The sequence below is a fragment of the Podarcis tiliguerta genome (genome assembly GCF_965153285.1).
Source record: "Podarcis tiliguerta genome assembly, chromosome: 6".
Taxonomy (NCBI): domain Eukaryota; kingdom Metazoa; phylum Chordata; class Lepidosauria; order Squamata; family Lacertidae; genus Podarcis; species Podarcis tiliguerta.
In genome coordinates, this window is record NC_139539.1 from 59005781 (window position 1) to 59027743 (window position 21963).

A 21963-nucleotide genomic window follows, 5' to 3' on the forward strand; every position below is an offset into this window, starting at 1 on the left:
CAAGCTCACTAGGACCTTGAGATCACAATGCATTAGTCTCAACTGCTACTACATGAAAGAGGATAGCTGTGTTAGCACATTAAAGATCTCTTTTTCACACTCTGAGTGATTGGTTTCTTATCTACAATCTCAGAATGCTGCACTGCTATTGGATTTGTCATCAATACAGCACAAACATGTATTTATTTATTTATCTAGATAATTTTTACCCCATTCTTCAGCCAAAAAAGGCTGCCAAACCAACTGAAATACTATAGTCCCTTGTCTGCAAGCTTACAATATAAAAGGCACAACACAAAAGGAAAGGGGGGTGGGAATGGAAGAGGAAAATGGCAAGCATACACCAGTTATATAGTAGCTCCTGTAATGGTTAGCTGGAATGGAAACAGTTAGTGACAGGAGGAGCCTCATCTTGCAGCAGATCTGATTGTATGAGCCCTGCTGTCCATCTCCCCCACTAAAGTAGCCTGCTGGAATGCCAGCTGATGGGGAGAGGACCCAGTGGTCGGTTATCAGAGCCAATGTTTTTTACTTGCAAGAATTGGGATGCAAGCAATGATAAAAGCACAGAGCATGTTGAAAAACAACAATCCCCCCCCCATGCTTATATTTCCTCTGTGTAACTCACCAACATAGGGTCTTTGCTTACTGCAATCAGTATAGCTAGTTTTTGAAAACAGTTAGAAAATTTCATGGGAAGATAATCTAAGTTGTTGAGCTTTTTTAAGGGGTGCAGGTCAAAGTTGCTGAGTTTGGGTTTTTTTTGAGGGGGTTGTTGAGCTTCTTTTAGGGGGGAGATTGCCAAAGCTGTGGACCTTCATGGTTGACCAATTGGACACCCCTGATCTATATCAATTGCTGTGTAGAAAAGAGGTTATAAAAAGGTAGTCATGGCACTCCAAAATGTACATATCTTGAAAAAAACCAAGCAACCACCACACCATCCTCACAATCCTTAAAGTATGCTAAAACCATTGTAGGCTGATGAAGGTGCTTGCATAATGGATATACACTAACATGTAATAAACTCCATTGTGCTGTACTGTTTTCTTCACCCTCTGGCGTGGGTGTTGGTATCTGCACAGGAACAGGAGGAGCTCAGAGTTCTTCTGCACCATATATTCCTGACTACCGTGTTAACTTTTTTCTGTTTCTTTCTGTGTCCAGCTGTGGTAGCTACTAGAAGCACTAGTTGAACTGACTTTCGTCAGATATATTATACAGAGCTTAGAGAATCATTGCTGAAATCCATGATGATGTATTTCTTTTTGTACACTGTCTACTTTTACAGAGCCTCACTTCTGTTATATCCAACAGGCTGCAGCCAACAAAAATCTATTAATGAATATGATGCTACAAAAAATGCAGCAGGTCAATAGAGGTACTTGAGGCACAATCATAGTCTTTTTCCATTGTAGCCATTAAGTAAAATAATTAAATACCCTTCATTTGCTGTAATAGACGTAGACACGATGACAGAAAGTGACCGTTGGATCAATATGTCTCTTTTTCTTCTGCAATTTATGAAGGAGCTGGTGACCATTATCTGTGACAATAATCTGTTTCATTGACATTATTGCCTTAGTACCACAAAAGTTATAGAGGGAAGAACTGTCTGAAAATTGCATCCATCTTTTTTTATTATTATATTGGACAGTGTCTTCTTGGCTTTCCTCGATCTTTGGGTCTCTTCCATTATTACCTTAGTAGTATGACACTCATTCTAGCATGTGTCCTTCCCATACCACCCCAGTGACATTGGAAGTCCCTAGTACTGTGGGAGGAGTCCATGCAGTGGCTCCTACCCATGCTTTGTTGTTGTTGTTTAGTCGTTTAGTTGTGTCTGACTCTTCGTGACCCCATGGACCAGAGCACACCAGGCACTTCTGTCTTCCACTGCCTCCCGCAGTTTGGTCAAACTCATGCTGGTAGCTTTGAGAACACTGTCCAACCATCTCGTCCTCTGTCGTCCCCTTCTCCTTGTGCCCTCCATCTTTCCCAACATCAGGGTCTTTTCCAGTGAGTCTTCTCTTCTCATGAGGTGGCCAAAGTTTTGGAGCCTCAGCTTCACGATCTGTCCTTCCAGTGAGCACTCAGGGCTGATTTCCTTAAGAATGGATAGGTTTAATCATCTTGCAGTCCATGGGACTCTGAAGAGTCTCCTCCAGCACCATAATTCAAAAGCATCAATTTTTCAGCAATCAGCTTTCTTTATGGTTCAGCTCTCACTTCCATACATCACCTTCCCATGCTAGCATTGCCCAAACTACCAGGGCAGTGTGGACCTGGTGTAAAGATAGTTGCATTGCCAGCTTCTCACTTTATCAGAGCAGTGCTGCAGAAACTTTCTTTCCATTGTGGTATTTGTTCCGAGGTCGGGCCATAGGCCTTCTAGTCCTGTATTCAGTGTGCAACAACTGCATGCTATATAGCTTACAAGCATAGTCCCAAGCTCTTACTGTCAGAAATTTCTTCCTGATGTTTAGTCAGAATCTCCTTTTCTGTAACTTTGAATAACTTGAATCTATTGGTTTGAGTTCCAGTAAAATGCAACACATTAACTTTTGCAGCAGAACATTAAAATACTCATCCCATTGGATGCAATGCAGTATAGACAGATAGCATCCACACCCAAATAAGCAGATACACATTTGGGTGAGGTTCATGATCCAGAAGGGACACTGGTGGCGCTGTGGGTTAAACCACAGAGCCTAGGACTTAGGAATCCCCACGACGGGGTGAGCTCCCATTGCTCGGTCCCTGCTCCTGCCAACCTAGCAGTTCAAAAGCACATCAAAGTGCAAGTAGATAAATAGGTACCACTTTGGCGGGTAGGTAAACAGTGTTTCCGTGCACTGCTCTGGTTCGCCAGAAGCGGCTTAGTCATGCTGGCCACATGACCCGGAAGCTGTACGCCGGCTCCCTCAACCAATAAAGCGAGATGAGCGCCGCAACCCCAGAGTTGGTCACGACTGGACCTAATGGTCAGGGGTCCCTTTACCTTTACCTGATCCAGAAAGAGATGTACCCCCCCCCATCATAGATTTCTTTATAGCTGGATTGGGGCAGATTTGTGGACTTGGAGTCAAAGATAGCAGCCATAATAATGCTACAATTGGTCCCTTGCACAATCCAGTGTGGGGTGGGGTGTAGGGAGATGTCCGAGGGACAGAGGCCGAGGCCTGGTGGGTCGCAATCCCCCTGCTCCAGGCCTGAGGTTCCACACCCCAAGAGTAGAAAAAGAAAAGGGTTTTAATAATGGAGGAAGAGTAGGACAAAAGGCTGGGAAGAAACTTGGCACAAATTTTCTGTTTTGTGACCAGTTGCAATAAAGTTCCCACCTCTTCAATGTAGTACAAGATTTGCAATAAGAAAACATAGAAGTGTTTTCTTTTGTCTTCAGTATTTTTAAATGTGCCCGTAACAACCTATGTTCCATAATAATATTTCATTTTAACTTTTGTTTTCCTGCACACCTGGCTCCATAGTTGCTTACGTACTCCTTTACCATTAAAAAAGTAATGAATTTAATAAATAGTCATAGACAGTGCTGTTTTTCTAGAAAAAGAGGTGCTGGAACTTACCCATGAACGCCTCCCTCGTTCTCTTAGAATGGCACTGGCACCCACCTGAGAGGTGCCGGAACTGACTACCTGTGAAACAAAGCCCTAGGATAGTCCAGCATGTATTGTAATCCATTGAAATAATTAAACCTCATTATGGTGTTGTGATTTATTGCCACGTTTCAGCTGAGCGTAATAGCCTAGGTGTCCTTGTTCCATCAAACCTTTAACATACAACTATCCATATGGCCGGTCCAAAGAGATGCTGCTTTTGTAACCTATTTCAATGCCAGCTGTGAAAGAGATGGAAAAAGTTACTCATGCCTCCTCCCTGGAAGTACAAATTTAGCTGAATGTCTATGACCCTTTTTGCTGATGCAGTTCTTGTGTCACAATCACTGCTGCCCTTGTGGGCTCCACACTGGAATACTGCAATGCAGGTACCCTTGAAAACCAATTGAAAAACTTATAGGTAGAGCAGAATGTAAGTACATCTTTATTTTAGGACAGCAAATTGCTGAAGAATACTGCCTCTGATATCTGAAATACTTTCTCGTTTGTCCTTTGCTACACTTCAAAATGCTGAATTTAGTATCCCAAAGTAAAAGCAAACAGTCACTATTTTTTCTTAGATTGTTGCTGAGACAAGTGGTTTTAAACACAATCCCAAATTTCATCCTGGGGCTTACATAGAAGGTTCTCTCATAATTAGCAAGAAACAGTGTGCGATAGAACCCCAATGACTTGTCTTTTCAGATCAGCTGTGTTGGCAGCAGAATTCTCCTATATTTAAATTTCTATTTTATTGTAGGACTTCTCATAGTTACACTATTTATTTGTACATTTGTCAAAACATTTTTAGCTGACTTTTCTGGCCCAACAGGCCCTCAAAGGCAGCCAACAATCATGAAAATAAAATTAAAGCACAACGTCAGTATTATAAAATACAATCTCACAATAAAAAGAACTCTACCCGTAGATTGGCTTCATCATACTCACTCAAGATTTACAGGGCAGGTCTTGTTTTGATAAATAAATCACTTTTAAAAATATAAAGCACCTCTTCTTTTTTATTCTGTGCCTTTTAAAAGATGTAGTTTGCACGTTTGGGACACATCCTGCTAACCCTGTTGAATAACAGGGGCATCAATTGTCTTTTTAGAGCCATTTAAGAAGTCTGAATTTCTCCTCGTTTTTGTGTTTTAGTTTCTTACTTTAGTTAATAGTTTTTTGTGACGTAGAGTAAAATGATTAAAACACAAATACAGCATTGGTTTCATTGGGCTTTGTGAAGTGGAATGTGAGGGTGTTGGAAGATAACTGCAAGCTGTAGTCATGCTCCTTTTGAAGAAAGAGCAAGAAGTATGTGGAATATGTTGCTCTCAGTGTAAGATAAGCTGGAGTGTGTTAATCAAATATTTTCATGATATGAAGGCAGTTAAGAAAACAGTAAAAAAAATACTAATTGCTCTCTTAAGTAAACAGATCTATCATTAGGTTGTCAGGAAGAGTGACATTGAGCAGAAACACCTTGCTAATCCCCTGAAGATAAGTATTTAACGTAATTAGGCAGACAGTGTCTCTTTTGTTGAATGTAGCATTAATCAGTAGGAAAACTCCAACTTTACAGAAAAGAGCTTTTCCTGATATGCCTTTGTATTAGAAAGCTTCTTACACTTCTTTTGTCAGGACACTGTACTTGTAGTAGTGACAGCTACAGTTCTTTCTATGATGTACCATTTAATATGAGAAAAGCATTCTTATTTTTTCATATTGTCACTTATTTGTGTGGCTGCGTGATATATTAGGTTAAAAAAAATCATTCTATTAGTTACAACTGGGGGCACTGGCAGTGGGGGTCTCCAGATAGATTTGGGGCCATGAGGGGTTAATCTTTGTTATCCCTACCCCCTCCCCACACACACCTGGGGCTTTCATTTGCCCTGATTTACATATTTTAAAAGGCAGTGGATCGGCTGCATAGATCCAGTGAGTTGAGTTATGCTCATGGAAAGGAAGGAAGGCAGCTTTTGCTGATTCCCTCTCCTCCCTGCAACCCTTTTCACACACTGTGGAAAAAAATCTGATTTCCTTCCAGAACAATGTGGAAGTGGCATGGGTAAGGGGGAATAGATACTCTTTGTTCAAGCCTTAATTTTAAAATTTGCAGCAAATAGTTGCTCTAGGTGCGGTGCTTCTCAGATGGAAAATGGCATGGGGGAAAGAGCTAAATTTCCCTTGTTCCACTCTCCAACCAGATCAGGGCCCCCAACAGCTGCTTTTTGTAAAGGAAACACAGGACTCAAGCATCAGATCCAAAAACATGATCAAAGTCACGTCTGGTTTGACATCTCCTTTCATTCTGAGTAGCTCAAGAGGCTTTGAGGGGAAAGGATTGAGTTAAAAGATGATAGGCAGACTTCTCAAAGTAACAGGTAGAGGTCAAGTTGGTTTATTTGTTGGGCAGAACAGAATGTAGAGATGAAAAATCAAATGCCCTGCTGTAATAAGGGTTTAGGTGAAAATGCTGACTGGCCTAAGTTTTGATTCCAGCTGACAGAACCTTTTCTAGTGTTCATTACTTGATTTCACAGTTCAGGCAATTTTAAGAGGCTTAGCATTATATTCTTGTTCTCCTCTATAAAACGTTTTGATCGCTTTCTAATTTTTGCTTTAAATAAAGTTATTGGGGTCCACTATCAAACACAGTTCCACTTTTTAAGTTTCCATAAAGTCAATATATAATCACTGTACAAGAAACTGAGGCTAGCTGTTAGAAATTTATGTTGTTTCTTTTCTTCCTGTGACAGTTTACGTTACTCTTAATGATTCATTTGAAAATTCCTCCATACCTCTATGCAGTAATACCAGTTAATGTTCTGTAAAAAAAATTAAAAAAAATCACACTCTGGCTGGGCCCCTCGCTACACTTTTTGGGCACCTGATAGAAGTATGCATACAGAAGTGGTCCTCTAAGAAGGCATGCAACAGACAAAGTCACCAACCCATGCAACATTTTACCTATGTAGGATAGGGAAACTGAAATAACTCATCAGTACACAAAAATGTGCTACCATAATATTGGTACTGTGCTGTGATAAATGCAAACCTTCTGAAGTTTGGGAAGCATTGTTGTAGAGCAGAGATGAGAAACCTGTGACCTTCCAGATGCTGGAAAACAGCTCCCATCATCCCTGACTATGCTAGTTGAGGCTGATGGCAGTTGTGCCCCCAAACATCTGGAGGGCCACAGGTTTCCCATTCCGGTTCTAGGGAGAGACGGGAGTCAAAACCATTCCAAATGAACAGGACAGGTGGCTCAGGACAAGCCAAGGCGAAATTATCTGGGGGGATGCAAGAATGAGCAGAAGTAATAGATCAAGGCTGCAAGCAGGAAAAGCAAAGTACTCAAACTATATAGGGACAGAACCATGAGCAGTCAGAGACGTGTGCAAGGCAAGAATTTTGCAAGCTAGAAGGCACACTTGTTGCCGTCCATCTGTCTTAGGAGACAATGGAGGAGTTCACCTTTTGGGATGAAGTTACTGTACTTGATGTGGCTTAAGGCACACTGTTCAAAAGGGGAAAGTGGTAGATCAAGGAGCAGTACTTCAGAAGGTCTTGGGTACAGTAGTCCTTGCAGTTGGGAACCTAGGAAACACAATCGCCTAAGCATTATATAGGCGCTATCTGAAAATAGAGAGACTTCCCAACCCCTTTTATACTAACTTAGAACGTTGTTGTCTTATGGCCATCTAGGTAAAGTTCAGATCAGAATCACTCCTGAAAAGGGAAGGATTTAATGGAGGGGGCAGTGCTACTTTCATTCGAAAAATGGTACAGTGGTACCTCGGGTTAAGTACTTAATTCGTTCCGGAGGTCCGTACTTAACCTGAAACTGTTCTTAACCTGAAGCACCACTTTAGCTAATGGGGCCTCCTGCTGCCGCCGCGCCGCTGGAGCACGATTTCTGTTCTCATCCTGAAGTTCTTAACCCAAGGTACTATTTCTGGGATATCGGAGTCTGTAACCTGAAGCGTATGTAACCCGAGGTACCACTGTACTAGGGAAAGGATTAAAGTAAGGCAACACAGAGTTGTTTCCAATAAGTGGTTTCAGAGAGTATGGTGAAAGGAAGGGGATGCACTGGGACAACTAGAAGTTAAGTGTCCATTTGTGATCTGGCATCATAACAGAACTATTGATTGTGTAGTCAGTCAATATGAAAACTATGCAAATGGAGTAAGGAATTCAGTCATGTTTGTGGTTCCTGGATTAATGCAGATTCAGTTGGATAGTTCTCTCCTAACTTGCTCTTTTTTCTGGTTCCCTTTTCTCCATTCCTCAAGAGCTCCTAAGTATTGGTAAATCATGTCACCCGACAGTGCATCTCTGTGCTGATAAGATTAATTTTGAACAATTATGATTTATGTTTAATCCTGTTGAGATATAACACATTCATTAATCAAAATGTATATTAAATAGCTTCACATAACAACAAATTCTCCAGATGTTTTTATCCTAGACTCCTTGCTAAAGTAAAATGTGTTTAAAATGTTGCTATAATGAAAGCTGTAGTTCTAAATAAACTTGAATTTGTTTAGGTTATCTGTCCTTATTAGTATAGCAGAAATTGTTGCAACATTTTTAAACCTCTAAAAGGTCAGTATCTGAAATAATAGAGAAGAGAATCATATTCAAATCCTTTCATTCACTTGCAGTTTACACTCCATTTGCATCTTGTAAGGATGTGGCTGAAACATAAGCCTATTTTTGATCACTGATTTCCAAAAGTTTCATGCCTCAGCTGCAATAATAGGCAAAGACTTATACACAGCTATGTAAATGGTGTTTGAATTTATGATTGTATCATTTGCCTGTCATTGTATCTTCCACCTGCAAAGCTTCCATAAACCAGTGTATTCTGAATAGCCATGATTTGTTCTTACTGCTGTATGTAATCTATCCAGTAGAGTACAATCACGGTTGCAGAAATGGCTTTGGGAGACACCCAGAAATTTAACAGTAAGACATCTGAGGAAAAGGAACAGTAAAATATAATGGCACAAAGTGTTATGGTACTATAGCATCTGAAGAAAATGTTAATGACATAAAATTAGATGGGGGTATGTGTGGGGGAGGGGTACAGAAGGTTCCACCAACCTTGGATTGTTTAGCTTTAATAAAAATGAAGCAAAATTGTTGTAAATGCAGGAGGAGAAGCTCTCAATGAATGAATGAATGAATGAATGACATTTCATGTTTTGTAGTAATACCCAGGAACGGTGGGGGAGAAGGCTAGTTAAGAATGCTGATGCTTCTTGAAATGGTGTTTCAGTAGCTGCTCCAAAAGGAAGCTGCTAACATGCACAGGTGTTTTTGTAAGAGAACTAGAAAGCAATTTAATTTCTCTTTTATATGCCGTTCTCATGTTTTAATTATTCAACTTTATGTTTCTTAAAATAATGATTATGATGAATTCAGTTATCATGCATAGTGGCATCAGTTGAGTGCTGAGATAGTTGTTAATCGTTGTTAGAGCCCGGTAAATAGATTAGGTGTTTTAAGAAAGAAAAAGAAGGTTCAACATTTTGGTTGATGTGTATAGTTGAATAAATGGTGTAATAGGTTCAGTTACTATTTTTTACTTTCATTGCACAATGGTTATTGTAATGTTCATATGGTAGATAAAAGTAATAAGTTAAGAGCCCAGGAATGTATGGGTCAAAACAATCCTCCATGCAACTTTGTATTACTGATTCATATACACATTCAAGCAGAAGCTGGACAGAAATCTGTTTAAAATGTTCTAACAATCACACCCATCTTATGCCAGTAAGGCCCACCTGATAATTGATAGATTTTGCATAACTAATAATTAAATTAACTTTATGTTAGCATATGGCATTGTTTTTGAAATTTGTTTTTATTTTGTTCTTTCTTTTACGGCATTCAATTTTTCTGGTGCAGATAGGTTTTCTTATAGATTGTTTAGAGAGCCCCTCCATAATTGATATAGTATAGAGGCCAATGGTTCCCAAGCTGGGGGCACCTACTCCTTAGAGAGTCCGCTCATTTAAGGGAGGGGGAGGCTTCTTCAAAAGGCAGGCGTTTTAAGTCCCATTGGAGTCGCTTATCCCCTCCTTTAAATGAGTTATGTTTAAAGAAGAAGAGGGAGGCTGCTTTAAATACCACTCTTTTTTTCAAAGAGCTTTAAGAGAGACCGCCCCACTCTACTCCTGTTGTGTCTCTGGAGGGTCAAACAGGAGCAGGGGGTCCACAAAATTTGGAGGAAAGGTTAAAAAGGGGCTCCTCATACTCAAGAAAGTTGGGAACCATTAGTTTAGGCTACATTTCTTCATCCTTTGCATATATTCCTCCGGTGGATCTATCTATCTATCTATCTATCTATCAATACTGCCCATATTTATGTTGACATTAGTAGTCAGTAACTTTCATTTGTATAGCAAACATGGAACTGTGCTGTGTCATGATTAGAAAGGTATTCTGAGGTGGTTAATTAATCAATCTATGGCATTTTAAACCAGAGAGGTATTGTTTTTGGTTGTTATTATGGTATGCATTTTTGTGTTTTTATATTGTACACTTCCCTGTGATCTTTGGATAAAGGGTGGTATATTATTTATTATTAATAAATAATAAAAATAATAGTTCTAGAGTGACACTGGATTTAGCATCTAGAAGTACACAGAATTCCACCCCCCATTCCAATCTTTGTATTACCTTTGGGAAGAGAATAGAAATTGTGACGTTGCCATTTTTGGTAGTGATGGATGATTTACCCTTAGCAGAACTGTTCTTCAGCTTGGGAGAATGTATAAAGTTATCCACTGGGCAGACAGATATTGTGAACAGAATTCATATACAGCTTTCTCTCATTTACTGTATTTGGAGAATGCCCATGGATCTTTTCCTATTACGTAGTAGGAAGCATTGGTATTTGCTGACTAGCGAATACAAGAAGGTTCAGGATTTTAAACTATTGTTCTGCTCTACTGATCCATAGAAGATGATGAATATGAAATATTCCTGTACCCACACTACTAAGTTGGGTTGGAGGTTTGCGAACTGCAGAATTCCGAAAGGCCTTCCTGGGAGACTTCATCATCTATTCCATGACTCCACTAACCTCTGATTCCATTTTTGCTTGCATTTGTGCATTTGGTGGATGGACATGACATGCATGAGTTGGAATGAACAAAATAGCTTTATACTTAGGAAAATGACACATGAATGAAAATTTAGACAGCTTTCATTTGGAAAAATTGCTCCAATCTATAGTAATACAAAATTGATATGTGTACACACATCAAGATCAGTATTGTCTAAATTTTCTTTTTATTGTATACTATATTTAAACTATTAACTAAAAATAGAGTAAGGAACGCATTGTTTTCTTGAAATAAAATTATTTTGCTCTTTTTATTGCCATTGTGAGCCTGAGAAACATAGCTAGTTTAATTTAGATCAAGTGAGAACTGATATGGACAAATTGTTGTGCATTTCAATGAAAAAGCAGAATTAAAAAACACAGCAACCCAAAGATCCAGCCGTTGAATTTGTTTTAAAAACACATAACTTTCATTTTACATTAGTGAAGTGTGTTTCCCATTACTTCTACCACTAAATATTGACAGAAGATAAAACCATGGGAGTCCAAATGCTTCTAAGGTACCTTTACACTAGGGCAGTTAGAACATTGTAAGTGGCTGAAAGTGCTTTAACATTCATATGTACTCTTCTTAAAATGTTACATTAAAGCACTGAAGGCATGGGTTGTACCATTAGATTGCTTTACAAGAAAACCATTGGGTGCCCATTGAGCTAATATTCTGGTGCCCCCATATGCTTCAGGACTAGATGAATTGCAAAGGCACGTAGCCGCCTCCAAACAATGCTAATCCATTTGTGAATCCAATGCCCTGTAGTTGCCACTGCAGCATGCATCCCAAAGAGTAATGGATGCTTAATTTGATGTAGACTAGTACAGGAACTCAAGTGCATTTATAAATTGCCACTATAACTAAATGAAAGAGGATATTCTCAGAAATATGCAGGCTGTGGGAGTTATCTGACTTAGTCATAGTCAGAGTCCATTGAATAAAATGGACTTAAGTTAGTCAAGACTAAGTTATGTCCATTGATTTCATTCAGTTTACTCTGTGTATTAGTCAGATACCACATGATATCAGGAACATTAGCATAAGATGTGCTAAATTAGCATTTTGGTTTTAAGTTTATTTTTTAATTGCAAATACTGACAATCTTTGCTATCTTGAGAATAATGTCATGTGGCTGTGATCATTTTAGAAAAAACTAAGTTTATTTTGGCTTGTTCCTAAAACTTTTCTACTTGCATGCAAGCTCTTTTCCTGCTTTTATTAACCCATTCAGAGAATGTTTCAGTTCTGCTGCTTAGACAGAGCACCATGCTCATGCACCATAAAATGTGAATGATGCTATTTGCTTTGCAACATCTAACTTGTCTTCCATACCTTTCCCCTCTTAAAGGACAAAATATTTATTAATAATAATAATAATGTTGTTTATATACTGTACACACTTGGTACTTTCAGTGATCTCTTATCCAGAGAAATTATTAGGTCCACAATTCTTTAGCTACAGTCATACAGCAGCATCAGATTCCTCTAAAGACCATTCACTAGGCCCTAAAATATGCTTTTAGAAATTAGCAGTTCTTGTTCAGTCCCTCAAAACATTTAAATTAAATTCTCAAAATTTATGTTCTTCATGTTCTTCTGAATGATGAAGCAGTCATATTTTTGGATCTAATGGGTGCCACCACTTACATTTAATTAATAGATTATTCCTAAAGTCAAGTATGTCATACAAGCTGTCAAACACTTTTTAAAAAAGCCACCTCATTTAATACATATTATTATGAGATGGCTGTAAGAGATTTCAGTTTGCACATTTATACTTTACTTTAAAATGCTGCACTAAATTATATTAGTGGTCCAAATTCAGAATAAGTTTGTTGTGCTTAAATGTCATTGAAATCAACTGGGCAACTAATTTATGTCCATCATTGCCATGAAACTAGCTTCCTCTGGATTTGGATCAACGCGCATGTAATTTGGAATATTCAGTATTAAATACTTATATCACATACATTATCTTAGCAGTTCTTACAACTCAGAAAGAAAAAGCATCAGCTCCAACAAAGTACCCAGGGGCTGAGACCCCCTACTGAGTTGTGGTGGTATTTGAAAGCGACTTCTTGATAAGTATTCATGCAACACAATTCTCTGCATGCCCCTCCTCTCCAAAGGAAGTCCCACTCTGTTCATTGGAGCTTAATCCCAGGTAAATGTGCATAGGACTGTATTTTAGCCACTATGCTATACCAGCTATCATTCAAATAGGTTTTCCCCAGTCTGGTGCCCCTCAGAAATTTTTGGCCATGAACACCCGACCTCATGTTTCTGTAATTCAGTAATCTCAATATGAATTGCTCTTCTTGACCACATTTAGATTGTAATCCTGAACACACTTACTAGAAAGCAAGCCTCTTTGAACACTGTGTCTTACTTCCAAGTAAACATGCACTGCATAGGATGACACTGTTAAAACTTAGCTAATATGGCCAGTTAGCAACCAAAAGGAGAACAGTTGATATTTTCTGTCACTACATAGGTCGTGATTAGAATTGCCTTGTGTGAGGTTGAGCAACTATGGCCTTATAACTTTTTGACCCAGTGCACTTCTGTTCTGTCAAATTTTGACTATGAACTTTACACTGTTTGTACAGATCTCTGTACCCGCCCATTGTAAAAATGCTATTATCTAACTAACAATCAAATTTGTATTGCTTAGTAATTTAAAACAATAAAATCCAACACATCAGTTAATATAGTAGTAGAGTTAGGAAATGCCAACAGTTTGAAAGGAAAACCATACAAGGTATTAACGACACAATCCTATTCATGTCTACTCAGAAGTAAAGTCCCTTCAAGCAATGAGAATCCTGTCCTTTTAATGTATTTGTTATAATATGCATTCTGCAATCCTGTGCATATTCATCTGGGAGTTAATCCCAGTTCATCCCAGCAGCATGTGTATTATAAGGAATACAGTAATAATACAGGATTCTCATTGCTTGGAAGGAGTCTACTTTTTAAATTACCTCACTGATTTTCTGTTCTGATAACGCTGCCTCTCCCTTTTTGTATATCTATGTGCTTGTGCATACAGACACCAAAGATGAGAAAAGTGCATTGTCTGTAGCCTCTGTTTATCAAAGATCTTTTAAACGGATAAATTGTATGCACGAAGTACGGACTACAGACTTGATATTAAACCAACATAAAAATTAATGGTTTGTACTCAACACTCGGCGAGTGGAACTTCCCTTTCTTTCCCCATGCACCCCTAAAATCTGCTTGGAGGATGGTCCCCAAACCCTCTGGAGCAGATTTTGAGGGTGTATGGGATGGGGCTAGAGGAGAGAGCTTCCATTGTGCAGGTAGCAGGACATCAGCATTGGATAGAACCCCATCAGTCGTATCATTTATATGAGCAGAGACCATAGCTCAGTGGCAGAGCACACATTTTGCATGCAGGAAGTCTAAGGTTCAGCCCCTGACCTCTCCAGTTAAAAGGAGGCAATTCTGAGATGAATGGACAAATAATCTGTCCTGGCATAGTGTAGTTTCCTATGCTCCTATTAGCATCAAACCTGATGATACAATGTCAGAAGAGGGTCTTCACTTCTGTGAAAGATCTTTTTTCCAGTGAAAGCCTCTATTAGTGGTAAGTTTTAAAACAAACAATTTCAGTATTATAAAATACCATTCGGGTTGCGCAACACTAAAAGGCTCTTTAAATTTTATAAATAATCTCCCACACAATGGGAAATGGATGCTGTTTCTAACTCAGAAACCTTTAACGCTGCAGAAACATCTGGAACTCTTCAAGGCGTTCATCCAGTCCACCCACCCAGTTCCCAAAACACTGTCTCAGTTTTGCGCATATCCCCAGAACTTTCCTACCCTTGCCGCCAGGATATATGTACATTTCACCTCACTCTCACTCAAGGGTTTAACAGAAGCAGGAACCTGTGGGCAGGAGGCAGATCTACTCTTGGTGTTCAGCCTCTGTGGTTTCAAAACTCTGGGCAGTTTATGAGACATATTCAGCACCTGTCCATAAGCCAGAACAATCTATTTAAAATGTATATATAAAATCTAAGCATTGCAGCTACTGTAGTTTGAAAAAATGTAAAGAATAGGGCCTAATAAGAATGCTAATTAATAACATGTCAGCAAGTTTCCCTCAGAGATTTAAAAATATATATATTTGGATGCATCTTAATATATATATTTCCACGCCAGTGATGGCCACCCTTTGCCCCCAAAGACAATCATAAATAAAAGTGAACCTTCAAGCTTGCTGTTGTATGCAATTTAATTTGTCCTTTAAGTTTTTCTATCTGCTTTCGCACCCCCTTTCACAATGCATAGGCTGTTGTTCCATGACCTAGCATTATTAAATTGCACTTATCAATCATTCTTGCCAGGAATGCCATCGCCAACTCCATTAAAGAAGTCAGAGAAGTCTGGTTTCAGCAGTCCCTCGCCTTCGCAGACCTCCTCCCTTGGAACGGCATTCACACAGCATCATCGACCTGTCATTACAGGACCCAGAGGTGAGGCCTTACGAAAGTGCACCAATGGGCTTGGACTTTAACCATGGTGCCCCTAGCCATCAGGGTGTGCTATATGGATAGAGTTGCTGCTTCAAGTGCCTGAAGGTTTTGGATAGAGAGTAAATGAAGATTGGCTACCTTAGTTTGATCTTAAGTGGTTTTGATTGCATAGGAATCAATGTGAAGAAGGAGCGTGGCTGTGTTTTGATTCAGAGTGAATTATATTTTAATATTTTGGGGTATAAGTCTTAAGTGTTCACTGTGTCTCATTCAGCAAGGAGCTATGCATTCTATTGCCTCATCATTTTAATCTTTCAACAATCCTGGTTTTGCATTGTGTGACATTTTGTATTCAGTTTGTAGGATTCATTGTTCCAGTCCACAGGCCCTCATCACTATCATCTTTTAAGGTTTTAGATGACTTTTAGTAACTTAGTTAGTTTTCATCAGTGTATTTGTGGGTGACTTAAAATAAAGCACTTGACCGCTCGGTTTCCAAGGGGTGAATAATTGGTTAGAAATAGCTCTTCAGATTGAAACAGAAAATGAAGAATGCTGCTTAGTTAATTCACAAAGACCACATCTGTGCTTAGTAACAAGGTGAGGAAAATCAGTTGGTTTCTGAGTCATCCAAAATTTGAGGAATTTGCACCTAGGAACTTAAAAAAATACCTTATTCCCTGCTTAGTGGCATTCATAAATAAATTTTTGCTCTTAATAGCTTTTATCGCAGGCAGTCACAAAATAAAATGGCCAGTTGCGATAGACTTATGCTTCTTCCTGCAGCATTTTGAACATACTAACCTGTTACACATATAACGCTTCCTAGGTATAATGTTTTTGATAAACAATATGTTCATATTAGACATGTCTACTCAGGAGTAAGCTCCAGAAAGGTAGGTATAAGAGTACAGCCTTATTGTCCTCTAAATTGCACTAGTATACATTTATATGTAGGCCAACCAAAGCATCACAAAATAGTGTGCAACCTTTAGAGTTCTTCAGAACTTTGAAAAGTTTGTAAATAAAAGGGGAAGCTGAAGGCTGCAGAATCACGGCCAATTACATGAGGGCTGAAGCAGCAGTGAGGTCAGGTCTGTCCGCCAATGTATCTGCCCTGCCCTCGCTTCCTCTTCACGTTCTCCTGATAAGCAGCAGTGACTTCACTGCTGAAAGGTTATTGCTATGCCTCCATGCAACCAGGTGGGCCACCCCTGCTTTCAAAGAAGGCTTTTAAGGTGCAACACATATATCAGGTGTCTCCAAGACCTTTAGTATAAACTCAGAGCCCACCAAATAGCAGTGGTGTGCAAGATGCCACCACTCTGAGCGTGGCTTTCAAAATTATTCAGACAGAGCAGAATGGAATTATTTGCAGTTAATTAGGTAGCAAGTTGCTGGGAGGCAAGCATGCATTTTAAAAATGCTCCTGATAATTGGTGAAAATAGAAAGGTATTCGTCGGATCAAAGTTACATTAACAGCGTATTCAGCTGTACACCAGCTGACTCTGAAACTCAAGGGCAGCCTAGACCCGGCCCCACCAGAGTATTGCAGTGCCATAGCTAAAGTGGTATAGGCAGGCTTAACATGGTGACGATGCTCCGTCTGAGTGCTGCAGGTCCGGAAAAAGCTTTCAAGCAGTTACAGTGTTTTGGCTTTGCAAACATTTGTCCAGGCTAAAGGCTAGAGCCACTTCTAGGGACCTTAGGATCCAGTGCTAAGTGCATATAGGTGCTACACTTTATACTTTCTTACAACTTTTAGACGTTTCATCCTGCCCTGGAATTTCCTGAACAGATGTAAGGGGCAAGATGCTCCTTAGAGTCTAGTCCTTGATCATTTGCAGCAAGGCATAACTTTGGGCTTTTGTAGACATTTTGTCTTTCAGATGCACAGTGGCAAGTTCTTAGGTAAACCAGCTGATTACTCAGTGGGGCAGAACCTCACCAATAGCCTTGAGTCATTGCCACTTAATCGAGGTGGCCAGGCCAGGGTTGTGTAGATGCACCACTAGAATCAATACGGCACTCCCACCAGTGTGTCTGCACAACCTCAACCCGTAATTGGCAGCATCCTGGTAATTGGCAGCAACCCCAGAGTTCTAATTCCTATGTGTGCAAATAATAGAAAGTACCAAGGTTATATCAAAAAGTAAACCAAAAATAAACTACTGCAGAGTGGGGGGGGGGGGGAGAGAGAAATATGTATCACGCCCACCTATTTTATGGATTTCTCAATCATAAACCCCTTATCAAGGTATTTTCAATAAAAATCTTGAACAGCTATAGAAGAAATCTAGAAAATCTTTCTGTATTTCTTCAGAGAGCATTTTCTCTGAAAAAGTTCTGTATTTCGAAGGTGTATTAGTCAGAAGCTGCATCTACTGTTTCTGCCCCTGAAATGGGGGTTCCCACTGCATATTCTCACGTATTCGCTGTCTGTTGCTTCCGTCAGAAAAATCTGGTGGCATGTAGCGAGGTTTCTGGGTGTTCTTTTACACTTAATGAAAAGTGGGGGTAGGATCAGACACACTCCACTTCCTCCTGCAGCAACATGGATTAGAAAGAAAGAGAAAATGATTCCATAGGCACCAACTCTCTTAACCTGGGGTGGGGTGGGGTGGTAAATATCAGCAGGGGTCACAGCTGGGTAGGGAAGGGATAACAGCCCTTCACCACACCACATCCCTTCACCATCCCTACTGATAATTAGGTAAAGGAAAAAATTGAGAGATAAATGCATGCTACACATTAAGCATAACATGTAGTTTGACCCTGATTTAGCAAGTAAGTGTCATTGTTCAACATCAATGGGCTCAAACCATCTTGGAACCTTCAACAGCAATTTCAACCTAAGGAGGATTTATGCATTCTTATCCCTGGATTTCATGCTCACCTGGTCAGATTTCAAGAGGCTCCATTAAATTGCTCGCTGCCAATAATCATGCAACTTTCTGGACTAGTTTTGCATTTGCTCAATACAGTACACTTTTAATGTTTGTTATTTATTAATTCCCCCCTCCTTCCTCTCAAAGGAACCCTGTTCCCTACAAGATAATAGCCCCAGGCATGTGGAGATAAAAATCTCAGCCAAAGGTAGAGCTGACAAGCTGGAGAACATGTAATGGCCATAAAAGTTATAGAAGTGTATAGATGTAAATAGAGTTATCAAGGCTACATCTCTTGGCAAGACATGGCATATCTACACTGAGAACCTGGTGTATGTCAACATGTATGTGACTGAAGATCGGTCATAGACAACACCTTCTGCCCAAACATGATGAAGCTATTTGGGTTTGTTGTTCCATGGAGGATGGAGACTTCCTGGAAATTAATATCTCCATGTATCATTACTTAGATTCATCCTATACTGTGGATATTCTCATAAAGGATGTGTGTGAATGCTTCATATATTATTGGATAAGAGAAAGAGGGTGTATGGATATTTTCAACAACTGAAACAAAGCCTAAGCACTTGTAACTTTAATTCCTACTCGCATTTGTTCCCTTTCCCTATTATCTCATGTATCCCTTTCTGTGTGACCTTTTCGCTGTCCACCTTTTTCTAGACTTTTCATATTTCTTTTCCTTACCAAATGTTGAAATATAGCTTGTAATCCTCTTGGGGCAGAGACCTGTATTCTTTTTGCTTTTGTTACTCCCTAAAGCGCTTGTGTATTGAAGGCATCTTAATAATAATGTAGAATGCAGCCTGAATTAGCCTGTGGATTTATCCTAAAACATTACAGATGGGACTTCATTTGAGGCATATATGCAAACACTTTCTGTGAACATTTCTTAAGCCGGGACAAAATTACCTGGCAGTCCAGTTTTCTTAAATTCTAAAACACTTTTGTTTGCAAATCACCAGATGCATGAACATGGCTCCACAATACGATCTTGCTCCTACAAAGAGTTGCTGAATGAAACAGCAGGAAAGCCATGGCTCTCATACAGAAAGGAGCAAGGCAAAGACTCCAGCAAACACCTGTGCTATAGAGAGCTGCATGTGGGAAGCTGAGCCCCATGGCAGTGCTCCTCTCGATTATTCATCACAGCTGTGATGTAGCCATCTGAAAGAGAGTGTGGGTTTGGCTATCAAAAGTATCAGCTGAGCAGTATGCACTAGTCCTGGTGTTTTATTGCTTGCTTTGTCTGTACTTATCCCAGGCAGATGAGACATCATACTACCGTTCGATTTAGGAATGGAATGGATAGCCATGATTTTCTGCTCCAACAGCAAAATGTCATACATCCATTCACACATGCAGGAGGTAGAGAGTTTCAAACAGACCTCTGTACTTCTAGCTTGTGTGAATCTCTAATTTCCAGCAGAAATATAAGCATTAGTCCAACAGAGCTGGAGCCTTTCATTGACTAAAGCTCTTCTCATGCATTTTAACCCTTTTATGTTCCTCTTGAGGGGGGCGCATTTAGTCTTGTGCCTTCTTCACTCAACTATGAAGCTTACTGTATCATTGTGAGGCAGTCACTATCTTTCAGCTTATTCTGACTCACAGGGTTCATTCAGGGAACTCAGAGATACCAGCAACAATAGCTTAGCTGCACCAAATTCCACCAGATGCCATTCTCCTCCCAATAATAAATCTTTAAAGAGAAAGGTGCTGATTTGAAACATTCCTGAGAGTAACATCCAGTGTCCTGAAAAATCTTATTCTGTCCTGCTGACTTCTTCCACTAATAACTTTAGCTGGTTGAAATCACTGACATCAGGAACCAGAATTGCATTCTCTTTGATCTCTGATGTCTGTAAGCTGGGGCCAGGCCACTTCCTCCTGCCTGGGTATTGAGATCTGAATTCTCACTGGCTCTGAATATCTGATATGTTAAAAGGAAGATGGGCTTGGGGGCACAAACCAAAATCACCCCCCCCAAAAAAAAAATTCCCAATATGAAGGTCATCCTTTGAGTCTTTGTGCATATTGCACCAAAATATGAAGTGAGTTTCTAATCATATTCAGTATCATGGTCCTGGAGTCAAATTCCTCAACTTCAGGCGAAGCTCTCAGATGAACCTGCAGGGCCAGTTGCGCCTGGTCTGAAGATGTGACACTGCTCTCCTCTGAGAAGGACTCCACTGCAGAAGACCCAGGAAAATTGAAGCTTCCCTTCTCCATTGCAGTAGGAGATTACTGGAGAAGCCTGGTTCCTTTAAGGAAAGCAGCATCTTGCAGTACAAGTGGGGCTGACAATTGGGCTGCACCTCCTGCTGCTACTGCTATATAAGGATTCAGTTTAAGACCTGTTTCTTGCTGGAGGAACTTCTGAGCATTGTATTACCCACAGCATAGCCTGAACTCTGCCTTGTATTCATATCTGAACCTTGTCCCACCTTGCCTTGTCTTACATCTTGTTTGGGCCTTGCCTTGCCACTCTGTGGACTCTTAGATGAGCACAACCTTGCTGTGAATGGTAAACAGTTTTTTGGGGAGATGCCTTTCCTCTTTTTTGGCATGGCATAAGTGGCCACCTTAGTAAACGTGTGTGATCCAGACTATTAGGTTATCTTGTCAGAGCTCTAGGAAGCAGCTTGTTGCAGAATCTGCTGTCATAGACCTGTTGACATCTTGTGCTTTCAGGTGGAAAAAAATAAGTTGCCTTCAGTTGGACTGTGGGAAGCTGAAGGACTAAATGAATGGATAGCAATCATTGCAGTATGTTGTTGACTTTTAAAAAACTGATGAGCTACAGTTGATGCTGTTCTCCTAAATTTTCATCCATATCCATAGTGTATCATCAGCACATGCCCAAGTGAAACTGTGACTACCACTTTCAGAACCAACAACAACATAAAATGTCATTGGAGAGTAAACAGTGCATGGTTACCATATGTACCATCTACTATTGTCTTCAACTGGTGGGGCCCTGAGGCTCAACCTAAATTGAGCCATCAGCATTATATTTTTCTCCTCTTCGCTTGTTTTTTGAAGATAAGAGGCAATTGTAGGTAGAGAGGGTGAGAAACTGACAAAGAAAAATACTGTGCAAAGCCCCTGATATAAATGGGTATTGGGCTCACCACCAGCACCCACACTCAAGTAGCTGCTGGGCAGCCTCAGTACAGGTGCCTCCTCTGTCAGCTCCCTATCTTAAATTTCCCACAATTCCCCAGAATGCCTGAAGAAGCATTGCCCCAGTGCCTTGTGGGATGTAACTGCTACCTGCTCATGGGATAGGGACAAGAGTTCCACCAACGTAGGGGGGACCCACTTTTCTAGTGTCCCCCCTCAAACCTGGAGTTCCCAGGACATAACTTATGTTTAACTGTGTCTCAGTTGTGAAAAGTTTGAAGACTACTGAATTAAATATTATGACAGCTGCTGAGGAAGATATTGCTATAGGATTTGATTAGAGACTCTTCCCTGTTCTGACTTACAGTATTTGTGCTCTTACATTCCACTCTGCAAGCAAGACGCTGGCAAATAGTTAAACCTAGACCTAAATAAAAGTCAAGAACCGTGTAATTAAAACTCTACCTTTATTGGATTTTAAAGAGTTGCCCTGCGACATAGGAAATATTTAGATGAGTAGCTTATTTAACTGATTTGTATGTGAGTGAACAGCTTAGAGGACTACTACCCTAAATTAACTATAAGGCCACCCACTGAGATTGCCTCGTAAAGGATCCTGATTGCTTAGCTTCATTATATGCAACCATTCAATAAAATGCTAGATAAATGCATAACTAA

At 39.9% G+C, this 21963-nt stretch overlaps 1 protein-coding gene across 17 annotated transcripts in view; it reads left to right on the forward strand.

The window, feature by feature from the left end:
- NFIA (nuclear factor I A) overlaps window positions 1–21963 on the forward strand; it is a 403887-nt gene that overhangs the window by 328843 nt on the left and 53081 nt on the right. For 10 of the 17 annotated variants that reach the window (XM_083448118.1, XM_083448109.1, XM_083448121.1 and 7 more), the window contains exon 7: window positions 15124–15252. The exons of the other annotated variants lie outside the window; for them this stretch is intronic. In XM_083448118.1, coding sequence (XP_083304244.1) covers window positions 15124–15252 — 129 coding nt within the window. The remainder of the gene's footprint in view (window positions 1–15123; window positions 15253–21963) is intronic. 17 annotated transcript variants of the gene reach the window in all.